The sequence below is a fragment of the Pseudopodoces humilis genome, chromosome 8 (assembly GCF_049639895.1).
Source record: "Pseudopodoces humilis isolate 2021_Gansu_Grassland_sample_001 chromosome 8, ASM4963989v1, whole genome shotgun sequence".
NCBI classification, from domain to species: domain Eukaryota; kingdom Metazoa; phylum Chordata; class Aves; order Passeriformes; family Paridae; genus Pseudopodoces; species Pseudopodoces humilis.
In genome coordinates, this window is record NC_142207.1 from 20,027,080 (window position 1) to 20,046,858 (window position 19,779).

Consider the following 19,779-nt stretch of genomic DNA (forward strand, 5'->3'; position numbering starts at 1 on the left):
GATTTGTTACTAACTGGCATAATCTATATATAAAACCACTCAGATTTTCAAACTTAAGCCATTCCACCACATTCCCTAGGAACTTCCTATCTCTAAGCAACAATGTAACTCTTTCAAGGAGCAGTAAAATCCTCAGTATTATGCTGACTTGCAGTTACTCATTCAAACAGTAAGGCAAACACAACCCTTGCTAGAATCTTCTCATAAATGAGCTAACTGAAAATACTTACTAACCTGTAAGGATGAAACCCACAGCTAAAAAAACACTTTCTCAGTGGCCATAAACTCAATTCTGACTCACCTTAACCCATGTGGCGTCACAAATTACTAATGGACAGAATTAAAAGATCAAGAAACTGTAGGAAATAGATCTTACCTTTTGTGACTTCAATATCTCTTCTTGTACCTGCTATATTACTGTATATCTTCCTAACAAGATCCATGTTATTCAAAAGGGCATTAAATGCATTGAAAAAGGAGAAGCTGACCTGATGTGATACAGTTCCACCAGCTACCTTTAAAAATTAAATGAAAACAATTAAGTGCCTTAAGCACTTTTACATCTTATTACAATTACAGAAACAATCATTTGAGCAAATTATGAAAGAATTAAAGATATCTTTCTAGTCCTGTAACTTTAAGGTATTTTAATAGAAACACAAAGGGAGAATTATTAGACAGGATACTGCTTTTGTGGTAAAGATTGAACACTAGGAAACTATTAGGAAATAATAATATAAGCAGATTATTATTCAAGTTATCTGATAGCCACATTAAAAGTGTCACCAAGTAATCTTCTGAAAGAGTAATGCATGCAAATGCAAATGCCTTTAGATAAAGGCACTGATTTCTTGCATCATACATCAATGACCATTTATTTCAAAGTCTAAAGTCTAAAGTTAGTAGATTCTCTAAATTTTATAGAAGACAGTATGCCTTATGAGTAAGACAAGGCAAGATTTATAGGTAAGATAGTAAGATAAAAGTTATTACTTTATCTTTTATATAGATTTTATTTTTATGTAATTCTCATAGTACGTGCTTTCAGATTATAACTTGTATGTTATTACTTTACCTATAGATCTTGCCAAACTATCAGGGGTGTAACCATTCTACCTCTAGAATCTACATACTGATTTTCCAGATTCTGATATGAAAAAGAAAAGAATGCAAGAGTATATAAAAGGAAAAAACTGTAAGTAGTCTCCAGCTCTTGAGATGTCGTATATTCAAATATAAAAACTGGATGCTTTTGTCCTAAATAACTTCCATTGGATTTGATGATTATAAGGGTCTTTTCCTACGTGGTTCTACAATTCTGTGATACTTTCTGTACCAAGTAGTTTTCCCTGCACTAGTGGAAAGTATAGCAGACAAACCCAAACTGCTTCCAATGGCACTTTAAACATGTAAACCAGATTGCCAACCTTTTCACTACTGCAGCCAAGCAATGCTGCTATGTTTCATCCTGCCCACTCTATTATGAAGCTGATGATCTCTAGCACCAAGGCAGTGAGTGATAAACAGGTAGAAGAAAAGTGGGAGAGCAGCAGTGCCATCTTCAAACATCACAGCTGTTGAACACTGAATTCAAGGCACTTTTTGTTAACACTTACTGAAACTAAATTTTCTTCCACAAATGGAGTTAGCATATGGGAGCGAATGGTAACCATGATCTCATTGAAGTCCAGCCCAGTTATCAGACCACTTTTATTTTTGTCCTTCAATGCAAAGGCTTGTCTTGCATGTTCTGATTGCAGCTCCTAGAATGAATATTCAGAGATAGAAGATTAGAAGCAAATTCTGTAACCCAGCGTTCACACAACTTTCACCAATTTCATATTCTTATGCTCCGACAGGTCTGTGCATATAGACAATAGCATAACTACAGTTTAAACTTCAAGGCCAGTTCAACTAAAATAAGAAGTCTGCATACTGATTTTATCCACAGACTCATTCCTATGTCAAAGAAAACCCTCAATTTAACTGTAAGGAAATATGCACTTTAACTGTAAGGAAATGATTTAAGAAATCATTAAGAACTTCACATACCCATGTCCTGTCTGCTATCTATTCCTTAATTAAATACTTACATGCTAGAAAAGCTTTTGATATTGATCTTGAAGACACAGTGTGAGCTGATCTCTTACATATCCAAGATGAAATATGACTGGGCTGTTATATACTATTGGAATGTACTTGAAAACAAACAGGAGGACTGAAAATTATATAATATGGATTTAGATTGCCCCAAACAGCTATGTCCCATAATGTCACAAATGGTCACTCATTTCAGGCAATTTAGAACTCCTATATGAACTGTAAAAACCTTCATATAAAGATCACTGTGGTTACCTAAACTCACGATAATACTGTTAGTTGTAAATTCTATGTCCAGAAAAAGTTGTTTCCTTCTATTCAAGCAAACAATAAAGCCCATTCAGATGTCATTCAGACCTCTAGAAGCCACTAAAAAATAACCACGTTCTGACAGACAGTAAGAAGAGGGCAAACCATCTAGCTTATATCACCTTTACAGTAATTTCTCAACTCTCATAACCTCATGAATGTTTTCTAAATCAGGGTACAGCAAACCCGTTCTGACTCAATTACCAAACCCCAAAAGATAGTGTTAGACCAAAAGAGAAAAACAGTCTTGTATAAAACGAGGGATAAAAGTATTCAAATTGTGTACTGAAATTACTGCAACCCATACTAGCCTTCCCTACTAAGGGGTTTTATTATATGATGACAGTAAGAGGCTACTGTATCTTACATGGCAATATCTTGGAAAAACAAACAAAACCAGACATTTATCACTCTGCTCTGAGTTCCCAACAAACCATTTTGGAAGCAGGTGCAGAAGAGGGCCATAAAAATGATAGAGGACTGGAGCACTTCCACTATGAGAAAAGGCTCAGAGCTGGGGCTGTTAGGCCTGGAGAGGAAAAGTCTCCTGGGAGACCTTACTGCAGTCTTTCAATATTGATGGGGGGCTTATCAGAAAGATGGTGACAGACTTTTTAGTAGGGCCTGCTGTGATAGGACAAGGGGTAATGATTTTAAACTAAATAAGGGTGGTAAAGTACTGGAACAGGTTGCCCAGAGAGGTGGTAGATGTTTTATCCCTAGAAACACTCAAGGTTAGGTTGAACAGAGCTCTGAGCAACCTGATCTAGTTGAAGACATCCCTGCAGATTGCAGGGGGATTGGACTAGATGACCTTTAAAGGTGCCTTACAACCCAAAATATTCTATGATGCTATGAAGTATTTTTATCTTGGACAATATTTACAGATTATGTCAACACACATCTCTCACTCCTTACTTTTAAGACAATACATACTAAACTTTTCTTGCATCAAAGACAGCTCTAGAAGTGCATAACCTATTTTTCTTCACATCTACTAGATGGGCAATTATATTACAAGGTGGTCATCGTATGTTAATTTATGGAATTCAGTGCAATACCAACAATGTAAATTTCTCCTACTTTGCTCTTTCTTCATCCTTTATAGACGACATTTTCCTTTCCTTCCTTCTAGTATAATGTTCAATTCATAATGTTTTAACTATAATCTTTTGGCTTAGCACTAAGTGCAGTTCAACAAGTTAAACTCTTTAAAGCCTAAAGAGTAGTTCAGCAACATCACAGGAAATCAGATTTACCTCCTGCAAGCTGGCTGCATTTAAGACCAAATTCCCAGTATGTGTGTGGTAGCATGCATGCCAGTGAGAAAAAAAAAAGTGATCTGTATTAGAATGTTTATAAAACTAAAGAAATGTTACAGAAACTAAAACCTCTGTAGGGAAGTTTTTATGGTCAATAACTGGCTATAATAAGGACATTAACTTTCTCTGGTAGAGTTTAGTTTTGCTATTGAATTCCTATGACAGAAAAAGCAGACCCTCAACACAATCAGTAAAATGGTTAACTTCATAAACAGCATGTTTTAGCACTTTCTTTTATAGGATGGTATTCAAGTTACAGCACAATGAGTACACACTGCTTACAAAACTAGTATGGAGAAATAACAATTCATCATTAGCTGTCAGGATTAGTATCAGATAAGGATTATCACTACCAGAATAAGCTCAAAATTTCTAATGGTATTAGTGTATTATTAAAAGTTAAATGAATTTCAGTTCCAACTTTGGAACAAGGTTAATAACTGACCTGAAGAAACTGAGTGAACTCTGAATAGTTAAGATGCTTCTTCCTGTTATGCCCAAAATGCAGTCGAATAAACTCACAGTCCCAGTTGAATGGTATTTGAAGATGAATAAGAGTTTGTTCAAATATTTCTTTGACATTTGCTTTAGGGAGGGAAAAACAACAGGTGAGCCTTGGGATACAGTAAATCTATAAACATTCCAGGAGGAATACAAAAAAATATTATTTCAGTAGCTGTTTAAGAAGCATTTTAGCTTGTTAAGAATAATTCCTAACCAAACCTTTACAGACCTGTAAAAGAACACATTTGAGACACAAATGATACTTTTTGTATTATTGCATAAAACCATGGAGTGAGTGTTTTATTTAGTTTTAATTAAGAAGCAATTTCCCTCATACATGACAAATAAAAGCTATTTTGCATTCTGATATAAAAATCAATAGTGGTTCTCTGTCTCTGCCAGGAGTCAAATTAAGCCCTTTATCAAGAGCACAAATACCTGCACTACAATCTCAGGCAATATTTGTCATACTAAGTATGGTTTGATTGAAACTTGATTATTACAATCACACTGTCTGAATATGGCTATTGAAGATAGGTATAAGAAATGACATCTAAAACATATCATTAACTCAGCAGAAAGCACGTTATTAGATGCTTTTGATAAGGCCTTAGCACAAAAATCAAATCCTATAAAACATAATTGGTAGTCTCAGTTATTAAAATGTTGTAAGATAAGTGAAGATAGAGATGTCCTCCTTCAAATGAAGTAAAGAAAAAAACCTGCCATTTCAGATTATGGAATTCTCCGCATGTATACTGTACAACTGAAATCTCAATGCTAAACATATTATCTGACTTCAGGCAAAAACCTCATCTGAAAAACAGCATGCATTATTCATACACAACATTGCCATGCTGCAAAAGAAGCCTGCTTTTTGTGCAGATTATCAAACACATGAACTGTATAACAGGACATCTACCCATACCACATGAACACTTTTCAAAATTTATCAATCTAGAATCTGCGAACAACAAAATAAAATGTAGCAGTTAAAATTTAAAACACAAAATATTTTAGCTGATAACACACCTTTTATATGTTTAAACAGTTTTGCGAGACAAAATGCAATGAGAAGAACCTTAGTTATCATTTGATAACTCTATCAAGACCTATTAATTTGAAGAAAATGTATTGCTTTCTCTATGCTAAAGGACTACTTGATTCATTCATAGTTTCAATTCTGTAGTCTATTAGTTCTAGAGCAAATCTAGGAAATCCACTGTATGTTTTTACCTTTTCAGTGAGAAAAGGAAATGTCTAGAATGTATGTCTCAAAACAGGGGTATACAAAGTCAGATTCCTTGGCTAGATCACATCCTTCACAGTTAGACTGAGACTACATATTCAAGGGGTAGATTATGGCTAGTGATTAACCCTTACATAAAGGTCAAACACAAGAGCCAAAACCCTACAGTTTAAACCAGTTTCCACTGCAAGGTAGGCTAAAGGACTTGTTAGGGTCAACAAGATACCTAAAAAGCTATTCTGACTATTTGTAACTGTCTACTCATACCTACTCACCAGTATTAATGTGCAAGGTGAGGATTAAGAAAAAAAGAAAGCACTAAATACATAGTGCTAAACTATTTTATTTTGCCATACTTCCTCTGAAAGTTCTGATTGCAGTAGATTTATTCATCATTGTTGCAGATCAAGGAATCAAGGTATGCACATTTAAATTCCCCACTTACCACTAATTTCCTGCAGCTTCTGGCCAAGCTAGAGTCTCCATGTACTACAAACACAATCAGGTCAGTGCAGCTCATTATGGAGCCTGCAAAATGGCAATGAACCGTGAACAGAGCAGAAGACAGGCTGGCTTCATTGGCTCTATTGGCTTGGCTACTAATGCACAGACAGTGTGCCAACTGACTACTACCCACGTGTATGTAAAACTGACTTCTAATCACACTGAGCCCCCTGCGTGAAAACTTATAAAAGAATGTGCTGAAGCAGCCAGGAAATTTAAATCTTATTTTCACCTGTTTCCAATAATTGCTTCTCTTAACCCTAGAGGGAGGTAAAAAAAAGTCTTACTTTTTTCTTCAAAAATTTTGTTTTCTTATTAATTCATCTTCCCTGAGACAGATTTTTCACTTGTTTTTAGTGAGACTTAAGCCCCTTGTGTTTTCATAACTCTTAAGCATTTAACTGTATCCTACTTAAGAAAACAAGAATCTATTTCCTACACTCCATTTTTTTCTTCATAAAAACATTTACAACAACTCATCAATGTATCTCAAGTCAAGACTCTTCAGCACATAAAAATAATAGTCAAATTAATTAATAAATTTATATTCAATAGGTGAGTGTATTGGTACTTGATGAATTCCAGAAAAGGCTAACTAGCTTTAATAAGTGGTATCCAAACTAGCTTGTTGCCTCTCTGAAAACTGAGGTGCCTTACCTATTTCCCTTTTCCAGGCAATCTCTGACACTCAGTATGTTCCGAATGTATAACAATAGTTTCGGTTTGAAGACACGCTCTTGTATACAATGCTTAATTACTTCCATGTTGGCTTGGTTAAGAAAATGCTTGGGGGTAGAGGCAAAACTGTGCACTTGTTCTGAAAAATCACTGAGCCACAGAATGGTTTGAGATGGAACATTAAAGATCCCCTAGTTCCAGCCCCCCTGACACGGGCAGGGACACCTTCCACCAGACCAGGTTGCTCAGAGCTCTATCCAACCTGACCTTGAGCACTTCCAGGGATGGGGCATCCACAACTTCTCTGGGAAACCTATGCCAGTGCCTCACCACCCAACTGACATAGCTAAACCCATGGAAACATTAAATACAATTTACCAAAGCCAACTGAGATCCTCAAACACCTTTTATTAGATGCTAAAACTTACTACGTCTGCCCCAAGAGCAGGGGTGCTTTCTTCACAATATATCAACAATATCTTTATAATCCAATTCTGTTGCTCTTCTATAACATTAACAGAAATAGCCATCATCACAACTAACAACTTGTGTGACAAGAAGCAGCAAACAGCCAATCACATTGCAGAAATTATATACTACGTGATCATCACCTACACTTTCAACCCTCTGAATTATCACCAAATGTTCAGTTTTTAACTTTTTTTTTTTCCACAGTAGAAGCAAAGCACTGACAGCAAAGAAAACAGGCCACATTAGCGTACAGATGCTGGCTTTGCTTTTTTTTTTTTTTGTCTTCCTCAGTCAAAACCTAGTAATGCTTCTAAATTAAGATAAACTACAAGTGTTTCAAATTTCCAACAGAGCTATTCTGCAGGGGGCAAACAGCAAATTATTTTTCAAGCCTTTCATTTTAGTAGGACATTTTACAGAACGCATTCATTGTCCCTGTCAATACATGTTGCTCATTTACTAATGTCTTCTACTCTTTGCTAGCCTTTCTGTAGTGGAATTCTTTCCTACTGAGCTGATAACTTTCTTTCCAGGTTTATAGTAATGCATTTTCTTCTTAGATAGGCATACAAGTCAGCAGCCTGATGACATTCTCAACTTACCATCAGCCCCAGGAACAATAAATCTACTACTCTAGTGTACTAGTACATTACCTCCAAGGCGACACACGTTCTCACAAGATTGCTTCAGAATTTCCCCACCCAATCATTTTAAACAAATTATAGATGCTTGGAGCAGCTATCTGCAGGCAGCACACACATGACCGGCTCAACTTCCATCAAACACTGCTACCTATCAAGCTCAGAAAAACGATACAAACCCCAAAGATTCTAGGCAATAATCAATTTCATATAAGGAGGAAGAATACTTTAAATTATAAACACTATGAGGTCTCGTTGGTGGCCCATTATGGGGATGAGCTCAATACTTCAAGTAAACCTTATGGCAGTACCTATTATTTATTTTGACTTATCAGCTCCCCAAGAAGCAGAGTGGAAAGCTCATACAATTCTAGTGCCATCAACCTGTTAACATTCCCTCGCACCAGTGATAAAAAGCAATCACACTTCTTAGGGACACAAAAATATAGAAGTGGTAAGTTTTAAGCAGCAGCATAAGTATGGTAAAGATTTGTTGTTTAACAGGGTTGTTTTGGGTTTCTTTAAATCTGTCTACTCAGTAATCTACTGCCCAATTTGTGCATATTTCATGCCTAATGTACATAATGAATTTTAACATTTATATGTTGCTACTGTTCACTATTTCTGCTAACAGCATATTTTCACTTTGAAGGATAAAATAAAGAACCACCGTTAAGGGCAGAAAGCCATTTTTGTAGCACCTGATTCAGGAGAAGCATATTAAGAGTAATCGTAATGTAATACAATAACTACTTTTATGTGAGAAAGTTTAACTAGAAATAGTTACATTTTATTTCTACTCTTATTTTAAAAGGATTACTGATTCTATTGAAAAATGAATGACAGCCATAATAAAAAGCTGTCAATACATATAATTTTAACATTAAGTTCTCCTTTTCTGTTTCCTCCTGTTGAACTATGGTTTTGAAAAAATTTAGCAGTACTAGTAGAAAGAGGGGCTCCCATTCTGCATTGTTCACAAGCATCCAAAACTGTAGTTTAAGCCTGAAAAAAGCACACAACACGAAACAAAAGGAAAAAAAGGAAGTCCTAACAGAGATGTTTTCTATGTTGTCTGCATATCTGCATGTGTTTAGCAAAAGCCACCTTGAAAACAGGCAACTAATATAGAACAAGAGGCCAAAATAAACAGCAGTTCTGGTTTATAGCACTTGATGAAAACATGGACTTTACCCTCATATCCTCACATCTGTAGTCATGTGATTGTAAGCCTTTATGGCTGCCAGTAATATTTTTGAAAGCATCCAAATCTTATAATCTTCAAGCCAGCTTCCCTTTTAGACATGGTGAAGGAGTGAGTACTAGAAGAGATCCCTGTTCCCCGAGAAATAATACTCATAAGCAAAGCATGAACATGTATTCAACTCCTTTCTCTTGTTCTTGCTTATCTTCTTCCAGTGTTGACAAACTCTATGTCCTGATTAAGGGAAATTTGAACTTTGTCTCTCAGATTAAAACTTGTCTAAGAAAACAGACGGGGCAAAACTTCAATATTCCTCTATACTCAGATTCTGAAACTATTAAATGGATGCCTATCATTTCAGTTCACCAATACTGTACAATTTTCACACAGCTCCATTATGAGACTTCTGATTGCCTCCCTCCCCCCGATGCCTTTGAAGAAGATACTGTTATACTCTGTAAAATATTTGTAATTAGATTTTGAGTGCAGGGTGTTTATAAAAGCCTCAAATTCAGTTCCATAAATATTTTCCAATTATCTCCAAAATAATTCTGAATACAGAAGAATCATAAACATATTTCAGTTCTATCTTTCTATCCATACCAGCATGTGTATTTAACTGAAAAAGCATCTCTGAAACTCTTCATCTCATCAGAGAATGGTGTTCTTTGTGGTGGCTCTACAAGGAAGAACAGCCGGAAAGGGCCTTGAAATTCCAATTTTTATATATATATAAATTTTTATATATATTCCAATTAAAAGTGATGCAATTCAGATCATTGTATGGTGTGCCAGAGAGATAAATTACAAAGAATCCTTTTACTTCCAGTTAGACAACCTATTTTTCAGAGAAGTTTTGCAGATAATCATAGACTTCACCTTTTAAACACAGTAAAGATTATCTGCTTCAGCATCAGAAAAAAAAAATAGCTTGAGCAGATTTAATATTCAGGTTTGCTTTAACCTGAATTCAGGTCAGAAAACTTGCACAGAATAGAAATAAAAATAATATTCCTTAGTACAATAGTATTAATTTTATGGAGTGTTTTCGAATATTTCAGTCATGTTAAGTAGCGCAGTCAATACATCCCATAATCAAAGGAGCAAAGCGCTTGTCAGTCTTCTCTAGTTACAGACAACAACCTGAAAAAAAAACCCACTTGTCCTTATCAGCTTTAGCTGTTAGCATTTAAATATTTTATGGATAATGCAGTATAGTAAGGGCTCAGCAGCAACACATTTTGCATAAAATATTCAACTAGGAAGCATTGATGAGGATGTAGGATTAACACTTGGTTAAGAATACATGCTTTTTCTCTATTTTTCCATTATTTAAAACTTGTTTAAACTACACTGTCACTTGTATCAATGGATTACTACAACAGTCATTTTACTGCTTTTTATTCACCAAGCTGACAGCAAGTCCAGTGCAGCTGAAACACGTAGAGAGTACTGAGCATGCTGTGCAGTTTGCATGGACAAAGCAGGTCCAGTTTCATGGTCTTGCAATGAACAAATTTGCTATTTTACAAATGTTGCAGAATACCAACCACACATTTATGGCAGTCATTCATACAGGATTTCTGGATGCCCAAAGCCCCTGGAAAAGTGTCCCAAAGCAATAAGAAAATAGTAGATGACATTAAAGTGATAGAAGGCTTCATGTTTCAACATATGATATAGCAGACAAAGACAGTGATTAACTTAGCATACAAGTATTTCTACAAAATAGTTTCTAAAGTCTTCTTCTAAGACAGTTCTTCTGTGACACAATCAATAGTTTCATCACTGGAGAGTTGGAAGCTAAGTATTTTAAGAGACAAGTAGCAGACTGAGGCTCAAAAGGACTGTAAAATGTTTAAGTGCTTGAGAATTGTTCAAAATCATGTCAGTAAATAAATCCTGAACAGAAGTGAACCCAACTAGAGCAGCTTGCTTTCAAAAACAGAGACAGTTCTAAAATTCAACAAGCACACTTCCCCCAGATAACTGAAAATTTGAGTAGATGAGAGTAATTTTTGAGAACATGTTATCTCACACAAGGCCAGTGTTGGTTCTAGTTACTGGTCTAACAGGCCCAAGTTAGTTCTGTCCCTTGCTTTGGATACACAGTGCAGAAAAACCTCAGTAAATCCATGTTGCTTCTGGCAAGACTTACTGGTTTGAGATAGCTTTGGCAGCAATTCAATTACATCCACAGAGCATTTCACCTGAACTAGAAAATCTTGACTTCTGTTTGCTCTCATAGCCAACATGGTTTACATGTGGTACATTACACAGTCCATACAAGACCTGACTTGTCTGATAGTGATTCTCACACCAGTTGGCAAAACTTATTGGAAATAATTTACTAAAACTTTTAGCTTTAAAACTTGTGTTTCTATATTGTCCTGTTTTTATATTAAACTAAACTCTGTGCCTTTCTGTTTATGTGGTATGAAAATGAAAGGGTGCAGGTCTTATTTATAAAACAGCCATAAGATTGACTTGGAAATTGACTGCAGGGTTACCATATTCTGAAGATGTCACAGATCATCATTCACATTTTTCACAGTTGTATTAATATGTATGATATGCATAGGAAGTAAAAGGAAGTAGTCCATGTTATAAACAAACAAACAAAGACAAAAAAGAAGCAGTAAATGTGGGAACTATAGCACAAAAAATACGTACCATGGTATGTTAATAACATAATGTTAAATGTTAAATATAGTAATAATTGCAATATAATTAATTTAGTAAAAAAAATTCCAAGCAACCAATAGTAAATTTAAAATTCCCTCGAGAATTTCCTTTTCAATATTTATAAGCCTTACAAAATAATCAGCAAGGAAGATACAGAAAAAAACACCAATTTACCAATTTTGTTTTACAGTTTCTCTTGCTTGTGTTTTCTTTTAGACTTTATATAAATAAAAATAACAATCCTCAGTCTGAGGAATTTGTATACAATCTGGAATGGCTTATTGTTCAGGTATGGAACCAGCTATTTCAAGTGTGTTCGTGACAGCTATCAAGTTCAAACCCCCATTTTGTAAGATTATTAAATAAACCATTGTTAACACAGTCACACAGATTGTAGTAGTTTGTCCAATTCCTAGTGATTGCATTTACTAACTTCATCTTTCTTTGAATTCTAGAAGATTTTCTTTTCAAGATGTTGTGCATCCAAACTGTTTAGTATCTGACTCTTCAGTTAACGATGTAATTTATCAGGCATCATAAGTCAAACAATTTGTTTCCATAAAAAGACTTTTGCTTTTTTTCCCCAACAAGTTACAGCAATTTTCATAATAATGAAATAGTACAAACAGCAAGTGGTTACAAATCCAAGCATAGTTTGTATTTTCTTTATTGAGTGCTTTATTCTTTTGGATAGAAGAAACATTTAATTATCATTCCATTTTATTAGAATTCTTACCATTGATTTATCTAATTTTCATAAACATTAAGTTTTAAAAATAAAGCCTAGTCCTCTTTAAACTGCAATGTTAGTAACAGTTATTTAGCAGTATCACAAAGCAGTATAGTTAATCTCAAGACTTTAGTCTAATTACTAACCTATGTGATTAGGTAACAAAACCAAAGGCCAGATTTTCTTCCTGATTTTGCAAATATATGATCTAGTTGTAAGTTACACTCAACAACATTAATGCAAGATTTGCTCCTCAAGAAAAGGGACACTACCACAGGAAATCAAATTATTAGATGTCCTTAATATCTATATTGAGCTCTTACTGTATGAAATGACAATCATTCAAAGATAAGAGAAGATCTGTAACATATCTTAAAACCCCCTCATGGCTGAAGGAGTTTGAAGTCCAGGATACAAAATTTTACTCAGGATGACACTGAACATCACTGTATTTACTGCTTCAGGAAAATGAAAAACCTTTATTCAAGAAGACAGAGAAAAATGTATTTTGTCTCTTTGTACTTCTTAAGCTTGAATTAAGAGAGGAAAAAAGTTCTACTCATGCAGAGTCTTAGGAAAACAGTACAGTACTGTACAAAATGCATTTCTATGGACTATTATTATGACAGATACTATTATAATCACTTTCTTAAAACTGTTTTTCTTTAGGTATTCTTACCAAATGTTACTTCTCCATTGCCATTCCTGTCAAATAACTGAAAAGCAACTATGAATATTGCATCTGGAGTACACAAAACAGATTCAAATGCCAAAAATTCTTGGAAGGAAATTAACCTAGAAAGGAAAACAGAAAAGTTATAAAGATTTTTTTTAATTGTTCATAATGCAAATGGTATTTTGTATTTGCTACTCCCTAAAACAGTGTGATCCAAATATTAAATAAAATTTTAACTTAAGATAATTAACACTCTAGAGAGTGTAAAGTATGTTACATTTAAGTAGTTAACATTCATGCAACTCAGTTTCTTCCTCTATGAAGCGAATGAATTCTCAATGAACACCTACAAGTTACTACTTTTTAAGTATAAATGTAATAAGCACCTGAAAATTAAGACATAAAAACACCACAAAAATTCTAACAATGTGAAATTTACAGGTCTGTCACTGTACTACTACATATGCGTTTTTACTAAGAAAAGATACTGTAATGCAAGTATAGGAATACACTATAAAACATACATTTTCTTAAAATAATACATAACATTCATAAAAAACAAACAGGTTCAGAAAAAGTTGCACTTTAATATGCATATGGAAAGAATACTACACTCCAAAAATAACATGAACTGTCAAGTCATGTACTCAGGGCCAAACATAGAAACATCTGGACTCAAGGACAGACATGTCAAGACAGGGAAGAATCTGAGCAGGACACAAGATTCTGAGCTGTGTATGCAAGCCAGTCACAGTGCATAACTCAGGATGCACTGGTAAATCCAAGTCTTGTGGTCACCAATAAACTCAGACTTGAATGAATGCACAGATATCTTATTAGGATAATAATAAGTAACTTTTCTAGAGGAACTCTGCTTATTCTGGCTAACACCGAAAAGAACCTTCAGAAGGCATCCTAATGCTGTATGTATGAACAGCTGCAGAAAGTTAAACCTGAAGCTAAGCGTAGACAAAGGATAATGTTGGCACAAGAAAATAATGGGATAAATTACAGGATATATATTTTAGAATTGAATAATCAGTGAGAATAAGAATTACGTCTTTAATATTAAACAAAAAAATTACTATATATCAGTAAATGCTGTTAAGGCAGAGAATATCACTGTTTCCTAGAAATTTTCCTAGAAAATGTACATAACTGATCTCAGCTTAGTACTCATCATATGAGATCATCAGCTCATAGTGATTACTTCAGACATTACTGCTTACTGTTAAAGAGCCAAATAAAAAGTCTGCTCCCCACAGGAAAAAAAAGAGAAGAAAAATCACAATATTCACACTATTCATTATTATATCTAATCTTTCTCTAAGTACACATGAAGTAAAATTGAGATACTTTAAAATGGTTAAATAATTTAACATTCTTGTATATATATACTGCACAGAAAGACAGAAAAAAAGACTTAGTAACTTTAAAAGTAATTATTATACTGAAAATACAAAATCATCATATTTACAATAATTAAGCCAGAAAAATCAGAGATATGAGAATGACTCTTCACATGCAAAGTCAATTTCATCCAAAGGATGATCTTGATAAATAAAGGGTTAGTATCAAAGAAACAAATGTTCCTTTAAAATAATTGTAAATACTATCATTTCAAAATATATCTCATATACATTTATAATTAACAAATTAACTCCTAGCCAGGAAACTCTATAACTGACAAAACAAGGTGCTGATCTCTGTACAATGCATTCATAGAAGCCTGAACCTGAAAGAAGATGTCTTCAGCAGTCTCACTGTAACAGTGCCTACAGCAAAAGGAGATAGACACATCCAATTTCCTTTCCCCATATTCAACTTGCAATGCCTAAGAGCAGGGATAGCCCCTGTGATCCTCCATTAGCCACTAGGGCACAGATAACAGGAGCTGGATTAAACAGAATGATGGAGCTTCCCACCCAATTACTACTCGAGTATCATCCAGTGAACCCACTGCATTACAGAGTCCATAACAATATCAAATCACTCACCTTTCATTTTATCTGTAACATTTAAAAAAATTTCCTTTCCTCTGATTTCTTCTGTACTGCTACCCTTCAAAAGCACACAAAGTAATCTATGTGTTTGCAATTCTTCTCTGACTTTCCTATTTTCATACTACAAGTCTTTTCTGATTTTTCCCCACACAACATAGCTTTTTAGACATTATGTATAGCTCTGTTGTGACTCTCCATTAGGTGAAATATCAACTCCTTCTTGGGGACTTAATTTAAGAACAAATTTCCAGATTTAAGAATGATATGCTGATAAAAAAGAGTACCCAGAAACAAGCAGTTAAAATAAAGAATTTTGAATTACTACTGTGAAATTCTGAAGGTTTGAAGGGGGAAGAAAATATTTTGGCTGGTTTTGGCACATATATATGTGCAAGTATATTCTTCAGAGACGGTATTTATCCCAATTTCAAAACCAGTGCCTGCAGTCTGAAGATACAGGAGTGCTTTCAGCATCAGTGAAATCCTACTGTACTAAATAGATAACAGGCAAGTTTACACCAAATTCTAATTTAGAGGTCATCACATAAATTTTTAAGAACATGCACTTGTAACAATGAGGAATAAACATTTTGGAAGTGAACAGTCATCTGTTTTAAGAACTACCTTAATGAGTTCCACTAAAGCAAACCAGTCTTGTACAGCAGTAATGGGAGAAGGCAATAGTGCTCTGGAACAGTTAAGTAAGGATCAAGTTACCATTAGAAAAAAAGTAAAACCACTTTTTTTAAACACATGCCTATAGAGAGCCAGTTCCAAAATGTGCTGTTTCTGTAAAGTGCCAAACTTAAACCTAAAAGAAATAAAAAAATATTAACAATGGAAGCAACCATCAACATTCTGAGTATTTATAACAAGGGCAAGCAAGGCTAAGAGAATATGATAGCAGATACAGGAATGAAATTTTATAACAGAACCCAAAGCTTCTCAATCACTTGCTGCATGACATTGGGCTGTCATTTAATGTAAAAGTATATACACAGGACAAGACTACTGTAACTTCCTTGGATTTCATAAAGTAAGTCCTGGGAAAGATGCAATGCATCCTGGAATTCAGGTTTAGATTACAATTGTTATGCATGCTATTAGAGTCTGGATTTTGATATATAACAGCTCACTACAAATGGAAAAATGTGAATGTAAAAAACCCCTTATGTTGATAATGGGGCTATAAAAAATTCTTCACATGAAATACACATTAAATATAAATATAGATTAAAGCATTTAGAAAAAAAGTTTCAGACAAGTATTCTGAATACATATTATCAAACAGATAAACATTTTACACTTTAAACTATATGGCAGTGCAAAATAAAAATTCCACTTTCCCCATAAAGAAGGTGGTAAAGCACACTTAACCATACTTGATTATATGAATTTTCAAATATTACCCAGATTTATTTAAAAAAAAAAAATAAACAAAAACAACAAAAATATTATCCACAGGGAAAGTAACAAAAAGCAATACTTAAGAGTTCTGTTGTATCATTAAAACAAACTTATTTCCTACTGTAAGAAAGACCCTTATATAAGACATTTCCAGAAGAAATGCACACCTTAAAAAATAACCAACAGTTTTCAGAGGAGGAAAATGCTAAGCATGTTGGTTTACTTCATCAATTAAACTATTATTTTAACAGATACATACAAAATTACCTTTTTAATCCATAATAAAGCAACAAACTGCAGCCATGTATTGGAAACAGAGACAGGTTACTAAGATTTCTTAAATGTATGTATAATCAAATATATTATCAAAGTGCTGCAGCCTTATGAAAAGAAAAATTATATAGCATTACATCAAACAGGAAACCCTATATTTGTCATTTAGAATAAGAAGTATACAGCATACATACAAAATACAACTTCATTTCCATAGCACAGACACTGTACAAGTTGCTCAGGATACTAAGCAAGCTAATAAAATGTTCTATAGCAGAATGCAAGAAAACAAAACCAAAATTTAAGTAAAGAAGAAAGTTAAGGAGCTTTCAATTTAAACTAAGTTATATTTACGTATTTACAAATTTATTGTATACTATTTTAACAACATTTTCTTCTCAACAAAATAACCACTCACTTCTGCATTCTTGACCTCTTCTCTGACCCATCTTAACCCTCTCACTTTACTTTAGCAATGCCCAGGCCTCCTACTACAATCCAAGGCCAAAACTAGAAGCCTACATATAGCAAAAGAAAAGGCTCCTCGGAAGACAAATTAGTTAAAGGGCACTACCTCAGCAGAGCAGACATTATGTAAATTGGCTTCAAGGAACTGTTTAAAAGCAAGCAAGAGCATCTGTAAGCAGAGTTGGAAAAGCTTGATGTGGTGTGACCTGATCTTCATTAGGCAAACAGCTTCTTCCTTAATGAAGCCACTAGTGTCTCTCTTTTCTAATAGTCAGCACTTTTCAAAAGACCTCAGTGGTTGGATTTTAATTGCACACTACAGAAATAAGAAAAGCTCTTCCATATTTTTGTGTTTAACTACAGGCACAGAAGACTCTACACAGTACCTGATGATGGATGTGAACATACAGAAAAGAACTTTTCTAAGGCAGCTATACTACACTTAACTTACCTGATGTTCAGCATCCTCAGCTTTTGTAAATTTAACAAAACATCATCAAAATAAATCTTGGCTTAAAAAAAAATCATGTTAAACACCATACTTCTTTTCTCCGTTTTCACAAATTCTTAGTCTATTGTACTTTTGAAAAAAACTTCTCATTTAAATAAGCCTAAAGTGTAATAAAATCTACAATGTATTTGAGAAGATGAAGTTATCAAACTCATGCACTCACACATTTAACAATGCAGTGCAATTTTCAAACAGAAAGCAAAATTCTCACCCATCCTTAGTTTGATCTGCCACTCCAGCCAACAGCTGCACTGTTTTGGGATTGTGATGTGGATCTGTATGAAGTCCTAGGTATTTCTGCACAAAGTCCTCTGGGGTCATGTAATGCTCACCATCTTTCTCAACACTTGCATACTAGAGTAAAAATAAAAAAACAAAGCCCCACAAACAAAAATTAATCAGTTTAGATGCTAATTATCAGTGCTGACCAAATTAGTATCTTTACTGAATATCACTTAAAATGGTGCACAACTGTCTGCACGTAACTGCTCTGAAATTAAAGGGTTGGATTAAACTAACAGTGTTACTGTACTAATTTTATACTACCAACAGTCAGATTTTCCTGGACAATACATGTGTTCACATAATGATCAGTATCTTCTAATTAAAAGACAGCAACATATTTCAGAAACCACCAAGTAATTGCAAATACTTATAAGAATTACAACCATGCTATAGCATTCCATTTGCAGCTACACTGAAAATGCAGCACATAAATTTTCTTAAAATTTCTAGTAGCAGATATCTCCTGAATAATTGTTCCTGATCTTTACTATAATTATTTTGGAAAATAAAAATTATTTCTTTTCTCTTTTTGTGAGTAATAAATGTTCAGATTAATTTTTATCCTGAAACTAATGTTTTAAGGAGAAATTCATACACACAGAGAGTGCTTGCTTCAGCATCTCATGTATCTCTTCCACAATGTCAGCCCCTCACATCACCTCATCACTTCTTCCACCCTACACATGTGATGACAGCTATTTGCAAGACTGCACTGTAAATCAGGTTACTGAATTTATGGAGAATTAAAACAGAGTATTTCCACCAAAACAGGAACACAAAGCAGTGGACAGGAATCCCTTAATTCAGCACTGCTGCCAATATGACAGCACAATGAAACTGTGGTTTCCTTGAATCAACTCTGAAAGGTTCTCAGCCATACACACAAGTGACTGAAAAATGCCTTACAAAGCACAACTCTGATGCAAGACATGAAATCCAAAGAAAATGCTATGTATGAAGGCCCATCAAACATGCAGAGTATGGAGCATATCTTCAAGAATCACTGAAGTCAACAGTATGACAGTAGAGTGCAGATTGAAGACAGTAAAAATCTAAACACTGTATTTTTTCCTCCAGACACCAATATCTGTGAGTTTATCATAAATAATAATTTATAATACTACCTTCCACAATAAAAACTGTTTGGAGGAATTTTTGTTTAAAAAATTTTGAGACAAAAATAATTAACTGACAGATACATTGAGCTCCATATGAGAAGGTCATGGCATTTTGGAAGAGTTTGGCAGCAAGTCAATAAATTAAGGCCCGAGAAAGTAGCTAAGCATGTAAATATATTAGTCTTATGTTTACACCATATATCTTAAGTCAAGAATCTTTTAGCCCAATTTTAAATTATAACCTAATTTGAATATAAAACACAACAATTAAATCTGTGTTTTTCTCGGTCTTGAACTGTGTTATTTTATAAAACAAAATTCTTACATATACATTACGTATACATTTGTAGATTGCCTCAGGTAAGCACTTGATGGATTTCCATGAGACTCTTCTTTAAAACATCCTCGTATAAGATAAACATACAAACCCTCTACTCTAGTTTACAAGCTGAAGCTTCAGAACTTTCACACTTTCAGAAAAAATGCTTTGGAAATCTTTTTGTCTTTCCTTCTCACCTTGCTTGAACAGGTGAAGCTGAAGCTTACACTTGAATTCAATAGGAAGGGAATAATTAAACAATATTTTCCAAAGGCTGACTATGTCTTGCCTAAGAAAAATAATGAAGGTTCTCTAAGAAATC

The 19,779-nt window shown here is 34.2% G+C and overlaps 1 protein-coding gene across 1 annotated transcript in view; it reads right to left on the reverse strand.

The window, feature by feature from the left end:
• The window catches only part of SLC25A12 (solute carrier family 25 member 12), a 46,218-nt gene that overhangs the window by 23,594 nt on the left and 2,845 nt on the right, over positions 1-19,779 (reverse strand). The window contains exons 3-7 of the mRNA XM_005519794.3: positions 17,947-18,089; positions 13,077-13,192; positions 4,177-4,316; positions 1,617-1,763; positions 377-515 (exon numbers count right to left, since the gene is read on the reverse strand). Of these exons, the coding sequence (XP_005519851.1) occupies positions 377-515; positions 1,617-1,763; positions 4,177-4,316; positions 13,077-13,192; positions 17,947-18,089 (685 nt within the window). The remainder of the gene's footprint in view (positions 1-376; positions 516-1,616; positions 1,764-4,176; positions 4,317-13,076; positions 13,193-17,946; positions 18,090-19,779) is intronic.